The 13,936-nt window shown below is 48.6% G+C and overlaps 1 protein-coding gene across 2 annotated transcripts in view; it reads right to left on the bottom strand.

Annotated features, from left to right (window-relative positions):
- Positions 1-13,936, bottom strand: part of MYRFL (myelin regulatory factor like) — a 335,757-nt gene that overhangs the window by 154,904 nt on the left and 166,917 nt on the right. For both annotated transcript variants that reach the window (XM_075344883.1, XM_075344884.1), the window contains one exon: positions 12,279-12,479. In XM_075344883.1, coding sequence (XP_075200998.1) covers positions 12,279-12,479 — 201 coding nt within the window. The remainder of the gene's footprint in view (positions 1-12,278; positions 12,480-13,936) is intronic.

Genomic DNA, 13,936 nt, shown 5'->3' with positions numbered 1-13,936 from the left:
TGCCACCCCGTCAACTACTGTCACCCGACTCCGGGCATGTATTAATGTAGGGTCCTGGAGTTGGGCTGTCCCAAACGTATCCGGGGACGCCTCCAACTCCGGGATGGGCTCGACCGTCTCAGCCTCTCCTGCCAATACCTCTAGGGGCGACCTATCAGGTTCACATCCTGTCCCTATCATGGGGACCCCTACGGCAGGCGTCCCGGATTCAGGATTGTAGGGCTCAGGTCCCGGACTGACCAATATCTGAGGGGACTTAGGAGGTCCCTTCCATAAAGTCCAAAAATAGGGCAGATCCCTTCCTAGGATCACATCATAGGGAAGAGTATTAATAAGTCCCACCTCATGTTGCACCTGACCGCAAGGTGCTGTGATGGTGACTATCCCCGTGGGATAGTCTCGGCGGTCCCCATGTATGCAAACCACCCCCACGGTACGTCCGGTGGCCTTTACTTTAGCCCTTAGGGTTGATCGCACGAGGGTCACTAAGCTTCCGGAATCCAACAAGCCTGTAACCGGACATCCATTCACCTGAATTTGGCACAAGTGGGGCTCAGTCTCTGGGTAGACCAGGTCAGCGGTACACACCACCTGAGCATACATTGAACCCCGCCGGGTAACCCCACAATCCATGGGCTCCGTGGTGAGTGGACACTGGGCTTCCATATGTCCCACCCGCTGGCACCGCCAACATCTAATAGGGAAGGACACCCCCTTGACGAGTTGTCGTTTAGGGTACATAGTTTTCCGGACCTCAGGGACGGAGGGTGCGGCTTCAGACGGGACGGTAGCGGACTCCCTCACCGGTGTCAGCGGTGGGTCCTTGGCCCTAGGCTTGGAGGGGCCGGACCGACGGGCGGTACGCAAAGTCTCAGTGTCCCGTATCAAGTCTTGCGTAGCCACATGCCGCTCTACCAGGGACACTAATTGGTCCAGGGTACTCGGGTCACCCTGTCCGACCCACCGTTGAACGGTGACGGGTAAAGTGCGCACAAAACGATCCACTACTACCCTTTCCACCATTTGCGCCGGGCTCAGAGTGTCAGGCTGCAACCACTTTTTTACAAGATGTAACAAGTCATAGGCCTGGGAGCGTACGGGTTTGGCTTCCTCATAGAACCACTGATTTACCCGCTGAGCCCGTACATAGGTATTCACCCCCAACCGAGCCAGTATTTCGGCTTTCAGGGTCACATAGTCAATGGCGTCCTCGGTACAGAGGTCCAGGTATGCTTTTTGGGGTTCCCCCGTTAGATAAGGTGACAATACCTCAGCCCACTGCGGGGTCGGCAGCTTTTCCCGCTCGGCCACCCGTTCAAACACCGCCAGGAACGCTTCCACATCATCACCCGGGGTCATCTTTTGCAACGCTTGTCTCACCGCTTTCTGGACGCTGCCGTCGTCACCCGGTCCCTGGGTTGTTGCTGCCGGTCCGGCACGGATCGACTTGGCCAGGAAAACCATCTGTTCTTGGTGCCTTTTTTCCTGCAATTGCAAGGCTTGCTGCTGACGTGCATTGGCCTGATCCATCTGTTCTTGGAATTTTTTTTCCTGCACTTGCAAGGATTGGAGCAGGTGTGCATTGGTTTGTAGCTGCTGTGCATTAGCCTGTTGCTGCTGTGCATTAGCCTGAGCCAAATGCTTTATTATGTCCTCCATGGCGTCGCCGGGTTTGGGCTGTAGTATAGCCGCTCGAATCCAGGACATGCGCAGCTGGGTCACCAGGGATGAATGCTACACCTCACCGGCTGTCATGCCCGCATTCTCCACCATATGTGAGGTAGCGTCGTCGGCTGCGCTGCAGAAGACACAGGATCCAGGCACCAAGGTTCACAGCACACAGTTTATTCTCAAAGAAAAAGTCCATAATAGTCCATATGTGCCTTTCCGGCAGAGAACTCAGGGAGATGTGATCACTCCCTCACACCCGGCACACCTGCCCTTGTTCCTGAATCTATTTATCCCTCCCTTCAGCCTGTAGGGAAAACAGCATTAACCCTATAGTGGATTATCATAGAGTGAGCACAACCGGGGCGAGACATACCGGCCGTCATAGATAACCCCGGTCACAGTCTCACAATACATATATATATATATTTGTTTGTGTAAACATGTCGACAATCAGCCAATATACAATCAAACGCTCTTTCATTGATTGGTTTTATTGTCTATTTCAGAACAGAAATAATTGTCCTTGGCAGCCAAGCGGAGTTATGTAGTGCACACATATTGGGAAGGGCCATAGAGGTCTGTCATATTGCAGGAGCGCAATGCAAGACACTGTATGGAGAACATAGAATGCATCATCCACATGAAGCAGGGAAGGAGGAAGGCAATTACAAAAGAGAGGAATTGGCAACTAATCTGGCCACCATCCCCTTACTAACCATCAACACTAGAAGTAGCTGAGGGGTGAACTAACATCCTATGCACCGCGGACCCAGCCGGAGAAGCTAGCTATCCTAAAGGAAGGAAAGATGAATAACTCTCTGCCTCAGAAATAGACCGTAAAGGTATAGCAAGCCACCCACATTCAAAGACTGCGGTGATATAGGAAAACAATACACAGATAGATGATAGGATTAGCAAAGGTGAGGCCCCACTGACTAAATAGGACAGGATAGGGAATGGGCTGATGGTGCCCAGAGAAAAACCCTACAAAAATCCAAATTCCTGATAGTACAAAAAAGCCCTCAGATCGCTGGATCTGAACTCCGTACTATACCAGGCGCTCTTGTCATACCAATGAACAGAAAGCAGGACCCATTACACATTCAAGAAGCAACAAAAACATGGACTTATAGGAGCAATACTCCAAACATAGCTGCAGGGAGCTTCCCAGCTAAGCAACTGAGAGGGAAGATTCCTGCCTGCAAATAAACTGAAAACAACCACAGTAAATGGCAAACTCAGATAAGAGCAAAAAGAACAAAACAACATAAGAAAGAACCAAGCACTTATCTGGGGTAGATGTCGTCTGGAGCAGGATGAGATGGCTGGAAAACCAAACAACAAATGACATCCGACTCAGCCTGCTGCAGACCAAGGTTTAAATAGGCAGAGAGTTAGCAACGGAAACGCCCATTGCTCAAACACCTGGTCTCTGTCCAAACCATTCCTGGCCACAAGAGGGAGCCTCACAGCAGCAAAAGCATAACTGACATTCACAACAGTACCCCCCCCTTGAGGAGGGGTCACCGAACCCTCACCAACGCCACCGGGTCGCTCAGGATGAGCATGATGGAAGGCGCGAACCAACCTGTCCGCATGAATGTCAGAAGACCCAAGAATTATCCTCCTGCCCATAACCCTTCCATTTCACAAGGTACTGAAGCTTCCGCCTACTAAGACGGGAATCGAGATTTTTTTCAACCTCATACTCCAGATCCCCTTGTACCAAAACAGGGTCAGGAGGCGCTGCTGCAGGAACTGTTGGCTCCACATGTCTCTTCAACAAGGACTTATGGAAGACATTGTGAATCTTAAATGACGCAGGCAGAGCCAAGCGGAAAGATGCAGGGTTGATAATCTCCGAAATCCTATAAGTTCCAATAAATCTGGGCTTAAACTTAGGAGATAGGAATATGTTTAGAGAACAAACACACCATGTCCCCCACTTTAAACTTTTTTCCATCCACTTTCTCTCCCTGTCTCAAGAGTCTCTGGTCTGTCTTGACACCTTTCTTACAACTCCTCTCCTCACAACCTACTACTTCCTCCTCCTTAATTCAACTGCTCTCCTTCACTTCCTAAACTCTTCTGACTATTCCACTGTCTACCCACACTCCCCAGGTCACTTTCTCCTCCCACAGGTCTGGTCTCTTCCTCCCAGTTGGCTGCCTGTTATCTAACTGTGCCCAGCCCTGTCATCTGGCTAGGTGAGGCTCGCAGCCGAGTACAGCGAGTGTAAATGTGCTGGTGTGCTAGTGTGTGTGTAGTGGCTGGCACAGTTCTGATGGACCTGGGCTGTTACCTTATTTTTGTTTCACCTGGTTACCTCAGGGGCGTCACAATAATGGTATGTAAAGTATTAAAAAAAGTCAACTAAATTGTTAAAGCATCTCAATTTATTCAGTGTGGAGTATGATTATCACTTTTAGAAACACATGCACTTACACGCCTTCACATGCCATCATTGAGGTGACCTGTTTATTTGAGAAATGTTCTGTCACACTGAATGCACTTGGACATGCAAATCATCAAGATCCACTTTTGGCAGTTTCCTCTGCAATTCCCAACCAATGAAATTACAGATATGCTTGATTGATGCAGGCAATGGTAGCACATTTCGACCACCCAGGCTACTCACAGTAACATGAACAACATGCAGCATAGCATTGTGTTGAAAAACGGCTCCTGCAACGCTTTGGAGAAATGACACTGATTCCACAACCAAATCAATGTAATGCCGAGCTGAAAATGACCCCGGAATGAAGGCTAGAAGGGTCTGGTTCCTGCACATGTATGCCGTCCCAGACCATAATCTCAGGAGTAATTCTGGAGCGATGTTTTCTTGTGAAGTCATCTTTTTTCCCCTCACCCATGACAGCACCACGTGAGAGAGGGATCCGCCCAGCGAGGACAGGAAACCATTCTGAAATAAAAGGGCGGTACCTCTCCCCTTCGTCAGTTGGTTTCCTGTCCTTGATGGGAGACCTTGTTCTGGAATACGGCGGTTGAAGTAAGAAGTTTGAAGTACAGAAGCTGTATTTACCCAGCCCCGTCCGGTGTCCGGAAAAGCAGGGTGAGTCCTGCGGTCTGTTCTTCGGGGCTGGAAGCGCCGTCCACCAGCCCTTAGGGAACCTGGTGTCCGTGCGGGGGTGTGCGACAGGGCCCATCAGGGGTTCCGGACCACCGCTCCATCCTCCCCCCTTGCGCTCCCCTGCTGCCTAGGACTTCCGAATGTGGCGCACTCTGGGAAGCACACAAGGCATGCAGGGTACAGGAGGCGTGCTTGTGTGACGTCTCCTGAAGAGGATGGCTGCGCCCATGCACAGCAGCAGCAGCGGCGGCGTTTCAGGGCAGACGCCGGCCGTCTGGACACCGCTGGGCGCATTGAAATAGTGGGGGGGCACCTTATGGGACCGGAAGGTGGAGGAGCAGCACGGGTGCTCATGCCTACATCCCAGGATGGCTTCAGAAAGGCAGCAGCACTCTCTGGAGCACCGGCAGCATAGCTGTATGAACAGTCACCGTTCTAAGTGAAACAGACCTGCCCAGCCTCAATAGCCAGAAGGGCAAATCCTCTTGTGGCTCCATGACTTCTGCGGGACCTGTGGATGTTCCGACGAAGCCTCCAGGACCGGTACCCTTGATCTCCTGTGGTGGGTGAGTGATCTTCGTGAATGTCATCTGCATCATTAGGTGGCTCCTAAAATCCATACAGAGTGTCCCCTGTGCAGAGAGCCGATATGGCCTGTGGGGCATAGATGGCAATGTCTCTGCTTCGATCTATGGATTGCTGCATGCGAGTTACAAATGTGTATATGTTGTGAGGTAGCGACCACCAATATGGTAAATGGTCGCTATAGGTCGCAGTGGAGAAGGTCGCTGTAATATTAACCTGAAGCGGTTGCTATGGGACTTGTAGTTCCACAAAGGCTTCTTTCTGCAACTTGGGGCCAGGTTCCCTTTAATAAGCCCAGTGTGCCATGCAGGTGTGGAGAATTACAGTCCTCCACCTGTGGGTGTGTCCAGTCTGATTAGGAGACTCGCTGTGTGTTCTGCAGAGTGTGAGAGCAGAGCAGGGAGCTCTGGGGGTATCAGCCTGTTGGAGGCTGAACACAGGGTTCTGGAATTCCGACTGGGTTTAGACTGGAAGTAGTGTGCAAGCCAGGCTGGTTAGTGCTGTGGCTACTGGCCAAAGCTCTCCTTGAGTGGAGAGACAGACAGGAGTCTGCAGAGTGTCTCTGGGTTCTTGGAGGGAGCCACAGCAAGTGTTGTTCCCTGGCAGGAGCCAGTGTGTACAGGCGCCACACTTCCAATAGAGACCGTATTGGACTGGAAGCCCACAGTATGTGATTGTGCTATGTTTTTGCCTTAAGCCAGGAGAGGCCTGTTATGTTTAATGTTTACCGTTTGACAAGTTTTTCATAACCGGCTGGAATTTTTTATGAAGATACTGTGTCGTCCTGTGACCTTGCCTATGCCTACCTGAGCTAATCCTCACAATGTATTGCTCTATGGTTGGTAGCAGCCCCTTCCTTTGTGACAATTCAGCAGCGGCAGCCTCCACAGTTGGCAACAACACCCCTATGACATACAGCATAAGTTGTGGTCCATGCCTACAGAATGACATGTACACAGTGACAGCTCTGTCTTAACAGCTGTCGCTAACAGTGAGGGCTTGTTACTGTCAGTTACGGCACTCACTCTCCAGGTCCCATGTGCACGCTCCTGTATGCACGCACTTGTGGGAAACATCAGCAGGAATTCTGAAGCCGGCTATTGCCAAATCCCTGCACGGCCCGTGATTTTCAGGATCTGGCTACAAACTATTGTAGATCAGCTGAAGGATAAAACTCGGGAGTATATCTATTTCTAAACTTACCACTGCTGCAGGGAGCAGAGGCATTCTTGCAGAGTCGTCAGCTGATGCTATCAGGCTGGGAGCCCGTTGTCCAGGATTGTCTACTCTGGCCGGAATGGCATTATGGTTGAAGGGCTGTCCCATATGCCTGCAAACCAAGCATGTATTATGTTCAGGGCCGTATGTCGCTCTGCTCCTTTTAGTAAACAGCTGGAAGATGCGTTGGAGACCGTATCCGACGCCAAGCAGCCCTTCCAAAGGTTATCCCTTTTGTTCCAGCATAGTAGATACTCAAGGTGTCAGAATAGGCACTGGGGGCACTCTGCCATGCCATCATGTCTCTGAGACACGCTATATCCCTGCGGGGCACTATGATACTGTGCTTACCGGCGGCTCCATGGGGCCTGTTCCACTCCAGGGCTCTCCAATGGCAAATCCTGTCTGCCAAACAAACAAAAAAAAAAAAAAAAGGACAGCACTTAGGAAGATATTCGAAGGGGACGTCATTCTCTCCTTGCCAGTCAAGACTTCCCTGCTTTGGTGGACGTCCATAGGCAACCTGTCTGTGGGGTTCCTGGCTACCTCGGCATCTGAAGGTGGTCACGGCTGGGGATGCTCGCCTCCAGGTGCAGATATCCCTGGGCTGGTGGTCAGCGCAGGAAGCAGCACAGCCCTCACGCCTCCTGACGCTAGGGTCTGAAGAACAAGCACTAAGTTCCCTTTGCCCCCCCCCCCCTCCAGGGTCAGCTCGTTTGGTTGCTGTCGGTCGCTCAGTCTACCGTCTCCTTCCTGTAACGCTGGGGGGGGCACGATCCCCATCCCTCATTCTGGCATCTTACGGTCTTTACTGGGCGGGACAGAATCCCCCTCGGCTCTACACTTCACTGGATTCTAAATGCCAATGTTTGTTTCATGGTCTCGTGGTAAGCTTGTGGCCTTGGATGTGTGAGCTTGTGGGTTTGAATCCCGATGGGCCATTCCTGTAGATGGCAGCTTACCTCAAGCGCCATCAACCGCGGCAAGGGGAATGATCCCTGAGTCCGCGGATCTTTTCACCGGTAGTGGCTCTGTGGAGAATACCACGGAGAGACCTGTTTCCTCCAGGCTAAACTGGCATATAGACTTCTGGTTCCATGTTCCCAGCAGTCCAGCCCTTGCGGTGAATGCACTTTCATTCCATGGACCTTCGGAATAGCCTATGCATTTCCCCCTGTTGTCATGCTCTCGATGGTTCTCCAAGAGCTCAGGGAAGCTCGGGCGAGGGTCCTTCCCCTCGCCCCCTTCTGGCCCAAGGGGCCATGGCTCTCTCTCCTGAGGACATTGTCTGTCCCGGATCCTGGGGTTTTGCCGGGGATTCCGGACCTGTTAGTGCAGTTACCTGTGTTCCTCGTGCAGGAAATGGGTTTTTTCATTTCACAGCTTAGAACTTGAGCGGTTGTTGCTGATGCGCAAGGGTTCTCCTCTGACCCGGTCTCTTCCTTGCGGAAGAGCCATAAACCGGTTACCACTACACTCTATGGGGGAGGGTGGCAAAAGTTCCCCTTCTTTGCAAATGGTCCCTTGGGTATGAGTTCCTATTCCATGCAAATTGGCATTCTTGCAGACGGGGTTGCTCTAGGATTCTCATTAACCTTATACATTGGAAAACTGGCAGCAGACCGGTGGGTTCAAGGTTATTGGGTTTGTGAGTTCATGCCTGACAGTTCCACCGGGGGATCAAATTAGGGTTGGACGCCCTCACAAGTCCTCCCTTTGAACCTATTGCCAAAAAAAAAAAATCTTCCTGACATTGAAAACGATTTTGCTCTGGGCCTTGGCGTTCGCTCGCAGAATTAGTGCTTACACGCCTTATCGGTAGTACGGCCCTACGCTCAGTTGTTCAACGATAGGCCGGGTCAGGTGTTAATAGGACCCTTTCTCCCAATGGTCGCCTCTCGATTCCATAGCACGCAGGGTATAATCCTCCCTCCTTTTGCGGCCATCCTACAAATAAAGGGGTAAAACAGATTCGTACATTGGAGGTTCATAGGGCCCTGCTTCTCTACATCTCAGTGACACATAGTGTGGGGAAAACAGTACTTTTTCATAGCCCTCTCTGTAGTAGGAAAGGTCTGTGGGTGTGAAACTGCACTGTCTCTAGGTGGATTAGGGAGGCCATTGCTTAGCCTACTCATCTAGTGGGGCTGCCTTCCCTGAGGGCTTAAGGGCCCTTTCCACCGGCGTGGTGTCGCCCTCTGGGGCTGAGAAGACGCAGGTATCTATTGACCGGATTTGTAGAACCGCTATCTGGTCTTCACATTCTCCTTTTTCTCCGTCACTATCGGTTGGATCTATCCTCCTCGGCTGATCTCTCGTTTGTAGAAGGGTGCTTGAGACGTTGGTCCCTCCCTAATACGTTATTCTCTGGAAATCTCTCACGTGGTGCTGTCATGGGAGGGGGAAAACACCTCGGTTACTTACCGGTAGCCGGTTTTTCCAGAACCCATGACAGCACCCATATAATCCCTCCCTTTTCACCCTTAGTGTGCACTATTCTGGGTGTGCATGTGTGTGTTATAGTTGGTGATAGAGTTAAGTTCTAACATTTGTTGGAGGTCCTCTCAATTCTCGGTAATCAACTGACGAAGGGGAGAGGTACCGCCCTTTTATTTCAGTATGGTTTCCTGTCCTCGCTGGGCGGATCCCTCTCTCACGTGGTGGTGTCATGGGTTCTGGAAAAACCGGCTACCGGTAAGTAACCGAGGTGTATTGCGTTGCCCTTGTGGTCTCCAAACCAATGTCTGGCAATCATTGCATCCAAGACAAAAGCAAGTCTCATTGCTGAAAAGGATAGACCTCTATTCTTGCCTCCATTGCTGGTTTGTTCTGCACCATGATAACAACTGAGAGCGGCATCATTCATGATGTTAATGGAACATCTGAAGTTTTACAGCTGGGTCATAGCCCAGTGTCATGCAAAAGCTTTCTGATGATCTGTGTAGACCAGGGGTCTCAAACACGCGGCCCCTCAGGGTAGTTCGTGTGGCCCCAGGCCCGTGCCTCTGTTCACTGTCGCGGCAGGTGCAGGGGCCGCAGCCACTGTCTGTGCTTTATGTCAGATGAGTGTGTTGCTGGTGCTGCGCTCTCGCGCTGGCAATACCATCATCTCACATAATTCACTGACAGTGACACTGCAGCTGCCGCGATAGTGACCAGGGGCACGGGCCTGGGGGCCGCACGAAGCAGAGATGAGGCAGCCGTGGGAGCACAGGACAGGTGAGAAGAATGGTGTGTGTGTGTGTGTGTGTGTGTGTGTGAGACGTTAACCCCTTAGCGACCTATGACGTACTGGCTACGTTATGGCTCCCTGGTACTTAAGGACCCATGACGTACCCCGTACCTCATGGCGAAATCGCAGCCCCGGTGGCTACGATCGCTGCAAATACCTTAGATTCGGGGAGGAGGGGACCTCAGGATGGGTGGTGTCTCCTCCCCGGACCTACGGAGGCTGTGATTGGCTGAGCGGCGTTCGTCAGCCAATCACAGCCACTAATATTTCAGCCATTGAAAATCGCTGTAACATTGAAGTCCAGCCCTGATCAGTGCAGCTGTAGCCCTGATCATTGGCTGGAGCTGGGTGACCTGTGTTTCACCCGCCCCCACCTCTAATTGGAGAGACCGGCCTTGTGACCGATCTCTCCAATCACTGTGGATCTGGGGCCGCAGACCACTCCCCTCAGCTTCACTCCAGCGTCTGTGGAAGGTGAGGGGGAAGCTGCTGACCCATTACTACAGGATGGGGACAAAGTGCGCACATTACTATGAGATGGGGATAAGGCTGGGGACATTACTATAGGATGGGGACATTACAAGGATGGGCACATTACTATAGGATGGGGACATTATTACTATAGTATGGGGACATTACTATAGGATAGGGACTAGCATGGGCACATCACTATAGGATAGGGACTAGGATGGGCACAGTACTATAGGATGGGGACAAGGTTGGGGACATTACTATTGGATAGGGACAAGGCTGGGGACAGTACTATAGGATGGGGACTAGGATGGGCACAGTACTATAGGATGGGGACATTACTACAGGATGGGGACAAGGTGGGCACATTACTAAAGAATGGGCACATTACTATAGAATGGGGACAGTACTATAGGATGGGGACATTGCTACAAGGGGACAAGGATGGGGAACATTACTATAAGATGGGGGACAAGGATGGACACATTACTATAGATTGGGGACATTACTATAGGATGGGGACAAGGATGAACACATTACTATAGATTGGGGACATTACTATAGGATGGGGACAAGGATGAACACATTACTATAGATTGGGGACATTACTATAGGATGGGGACAAGGATGAACACATTACTATAGATTGGGGATATTACTATAACATGGGGACAAGGATGAACACATTACTACAAAATGGGGACAAGGAAGGGGAACATTACTGTGGGATGGGGACTAGGATGGGCACATTACTGTGGGATGGGGCACAATACTACAAGGGGACAAGGATGGGCACGTCACAACAATATGGGGAACATTACTAAAAGATGTTGGTCAAAATTTCTATATAGTGCTAATAGTAAGACTAATAGTTACAAGAAATGAGTAAAATATAAAAAAAGTTTATATTTAAACAAAGAATGTGCACGTTTGCTATAATGAACAAGTGAAAATGTTCAAAATCAGTGATACCAAGGTGTGTAAAAAAATAATTATATTATATATGGTACCAATAAAAATGTCACTTTGTCCTGCAAAGAATGCGGCCCCCCCAAATAATTTTTTTTCCTCTGTGCGGCCCATACACCCAGCCGAGTTTGAGACCCCTGGTGTAGACATTGTTGGCCGTAGTTTTTGTATTTGATCTCCAAATTCACTTGTAGAACAGAATTGATCTTTCTTGGAACCAGTAGTACAGCCATTTCTCCTAAGGAGCCATTTTATCAGAACAAAAAAAAAATGCCACATGTTACTTGTGCTATAGTGAGCAGCCTGTATGGCCTAAACATACTTACATAGCTTACAGCATCTCCGGGCTTGTTTCTCATCAAACACATCTGGGACATCATTGGTCGGCAATTGCAAAAGTAGGTGCCAACAGCTAATTATGATTATTTTCATGCCCAAGTGCTTTGAGCATGGTAGAATGTTCCCCAGACAACCATTAATAATCTTATTGATTGCATGCCAAGCCATGTAAGTGTGTGTATTTGTGCATATTGCGCTCACACTCCATACTGAATAAATCAAGATGTTTTGAAACTATAGTTTTAATTTTTCCTTATTTGCATATTATTAACATGTCTATCGATCCTGTGATTTCCATAATTTCTTTTTACTTTCCCTCTGTTTCAATTTCAATGTTGAGGCTGAAATATTAATACTATTTGGTAAAAACATACATGGCCAAATTTTGTTTCACAGAATTAGTCAATATTTTTTTATGGGCCGAGCTGCCATTCTTGCAGTTCTAGACCGTGACTATGGTATGATAGTGCCGGAACACATGTAAACAAACACGAATATCATAGATGCATGAATAGTGACATTAAGGCTAAAAGATGTAAGAATACTGTATGTTAGTAGAACAGGAGGCCAACACCCAGCTATTCTTCAACACCGGTCACTGTTTTGGTGTGTTTTGAAGAAGCCATATCTTATGTGTCACTTGAATGATGTTTGTGCTCAGTAATGTAGACCAGAGTAGTATAACAGCTCCTTAGGGCTCACCTCCTGGATGTTCCTCTTTGCTCGACTGTCAGATGGATGCATGACCGTCCCCATCACTTTCACATTGCCACAGACAACCAGGGCTTCATCCGGTGTGTCAGTGTTAATTCCTACTCGGCCGTGAGACACCACTGTCTCTGGGACATGCCCTCTCTGCCACAGGACATCATTATCATTCTCAAATTGCCCAGGGTTTGATGCCTAAAACACAAAGCACTATTTTTCAAAATGCTTTGTACTTATACTTTTATATATATATATATATATATATATATATATATATATATATATATATATATATATATATATATATATATATAAATTTACAGGAATTACCATTGCAGCACAGATTTCATATTAATTCAGGAGTTAAATATACACATATGTACGTAGATTATATATAAATAAAAATTGTTTCTTTATTCACTCAATGCTTCTAAAATAAGAAATAAACTACTGTGTAAATAGTCTTGATTTAAGAAAAAAAAAAGAAAAGAAACCATTTTGTTCCACTTGTATGCAGATATTTTGATATTACAGACCACAGGCAGGGTCGGACTACAGAGTTTTTGTTTGTAGTCTGTAACTATGGAGAATATGCATTTTCATATATTATTAACAAAAGCTTATGCCATTCTTAACTTCAACATGTTACTAGAGTTTTGCACCCCAAACCACAAGCATGCCATGATACTGCTGGGAAATACAGTACTAAATCGGTCATTGATATAGCATTATAAAAAGACATTTACATGTAGCATACACTGTATGAAGAGTCATCAGAAAAGTCCATCCTCCTAGGCCATGCGCAAATAAAGCTGAGGTCAGTACTCCTCTTAATAGAGTGGGTGAAAATCAATTGGTTGAACCCAGTCTGTTGGCCACAACAGTAATCTCTGACACTGTTCAAATAGGTTTCAAACATGCGGCCACCGGGCAACATATGGCCAGTGAGGCTGCTTCATGCTGCCCGCAGGCACTGTAGGCACCTTGATGATCGTGGCCAGGTCCAGAGGGCTACTGATGTCAGCACTTTATTTCAGTTAAATGTGAGTCCTTGAATGCACATTCACTTGAAATGTATTGGCGCTCAGAGACAAGTTGTGTGCACAGCTATAGTAATGCCAGTCATTAGCCAAACAGAGGCCAGCAGCTGACGTCTGCTTGCCGGCACACTGGCATATGAAGTCACTGCTATGTGCTGCTGCGCCAACAAGCCGATGTCAGCTCCTGGCATTGGTAATTCTGCATAAAAGGCTTGTCTTTACAATGCAAAACATTTCAATTGAATGTACGTTCAAGGACTCACATTCAACTGAAACAAAGCGCTGAATAAAGCCCCCTTGACTGAGCGATGGTCATCAAGGGTCTATGGTGCCTGCGGGATGCATGTGCAGAAAAGAGGATGCAGAGGGAAAGGAGCAAAGGTGAAAAGAATCTTTTTTTGTATGTGTTTTTGTGTATGTGAAAAGCAGCACAATAGGAGACATTACTATAGGATGGTGACCAGGATGGGGTAATATTACAAGATGGGGACCAGGATGGGTACATTGCTACAAGAAGGGGACCAGTATGAGGGGACTGCTAAAAGGAAGGGACCAGAATGATGCATTACTACAAGATGGGGACCAGCAGGGAGACATTACTATAAGAAAAGT

Source organism: Anomaloglossus baeobatrachus, chromosome 4, assembly GCF_048569485.1.
Source record: "Anomaloglossus baeobatrachus isolate aAnoBae1 chromosome 4, aAnoBae1.hap1, whole genome shotgun sequence".
NCBI classification, from domain to species: Eukaryota; Metazoa; Chordata; class Amphibia; order Anura; family Aromobatidae; genus Anomaloglossus; species Anomaloglossus baeobatrachus.
Note: the sequence above shows the minus strand (reverse complement) of the source record. Positions and strands in the feature narration are given on the sequence as shown.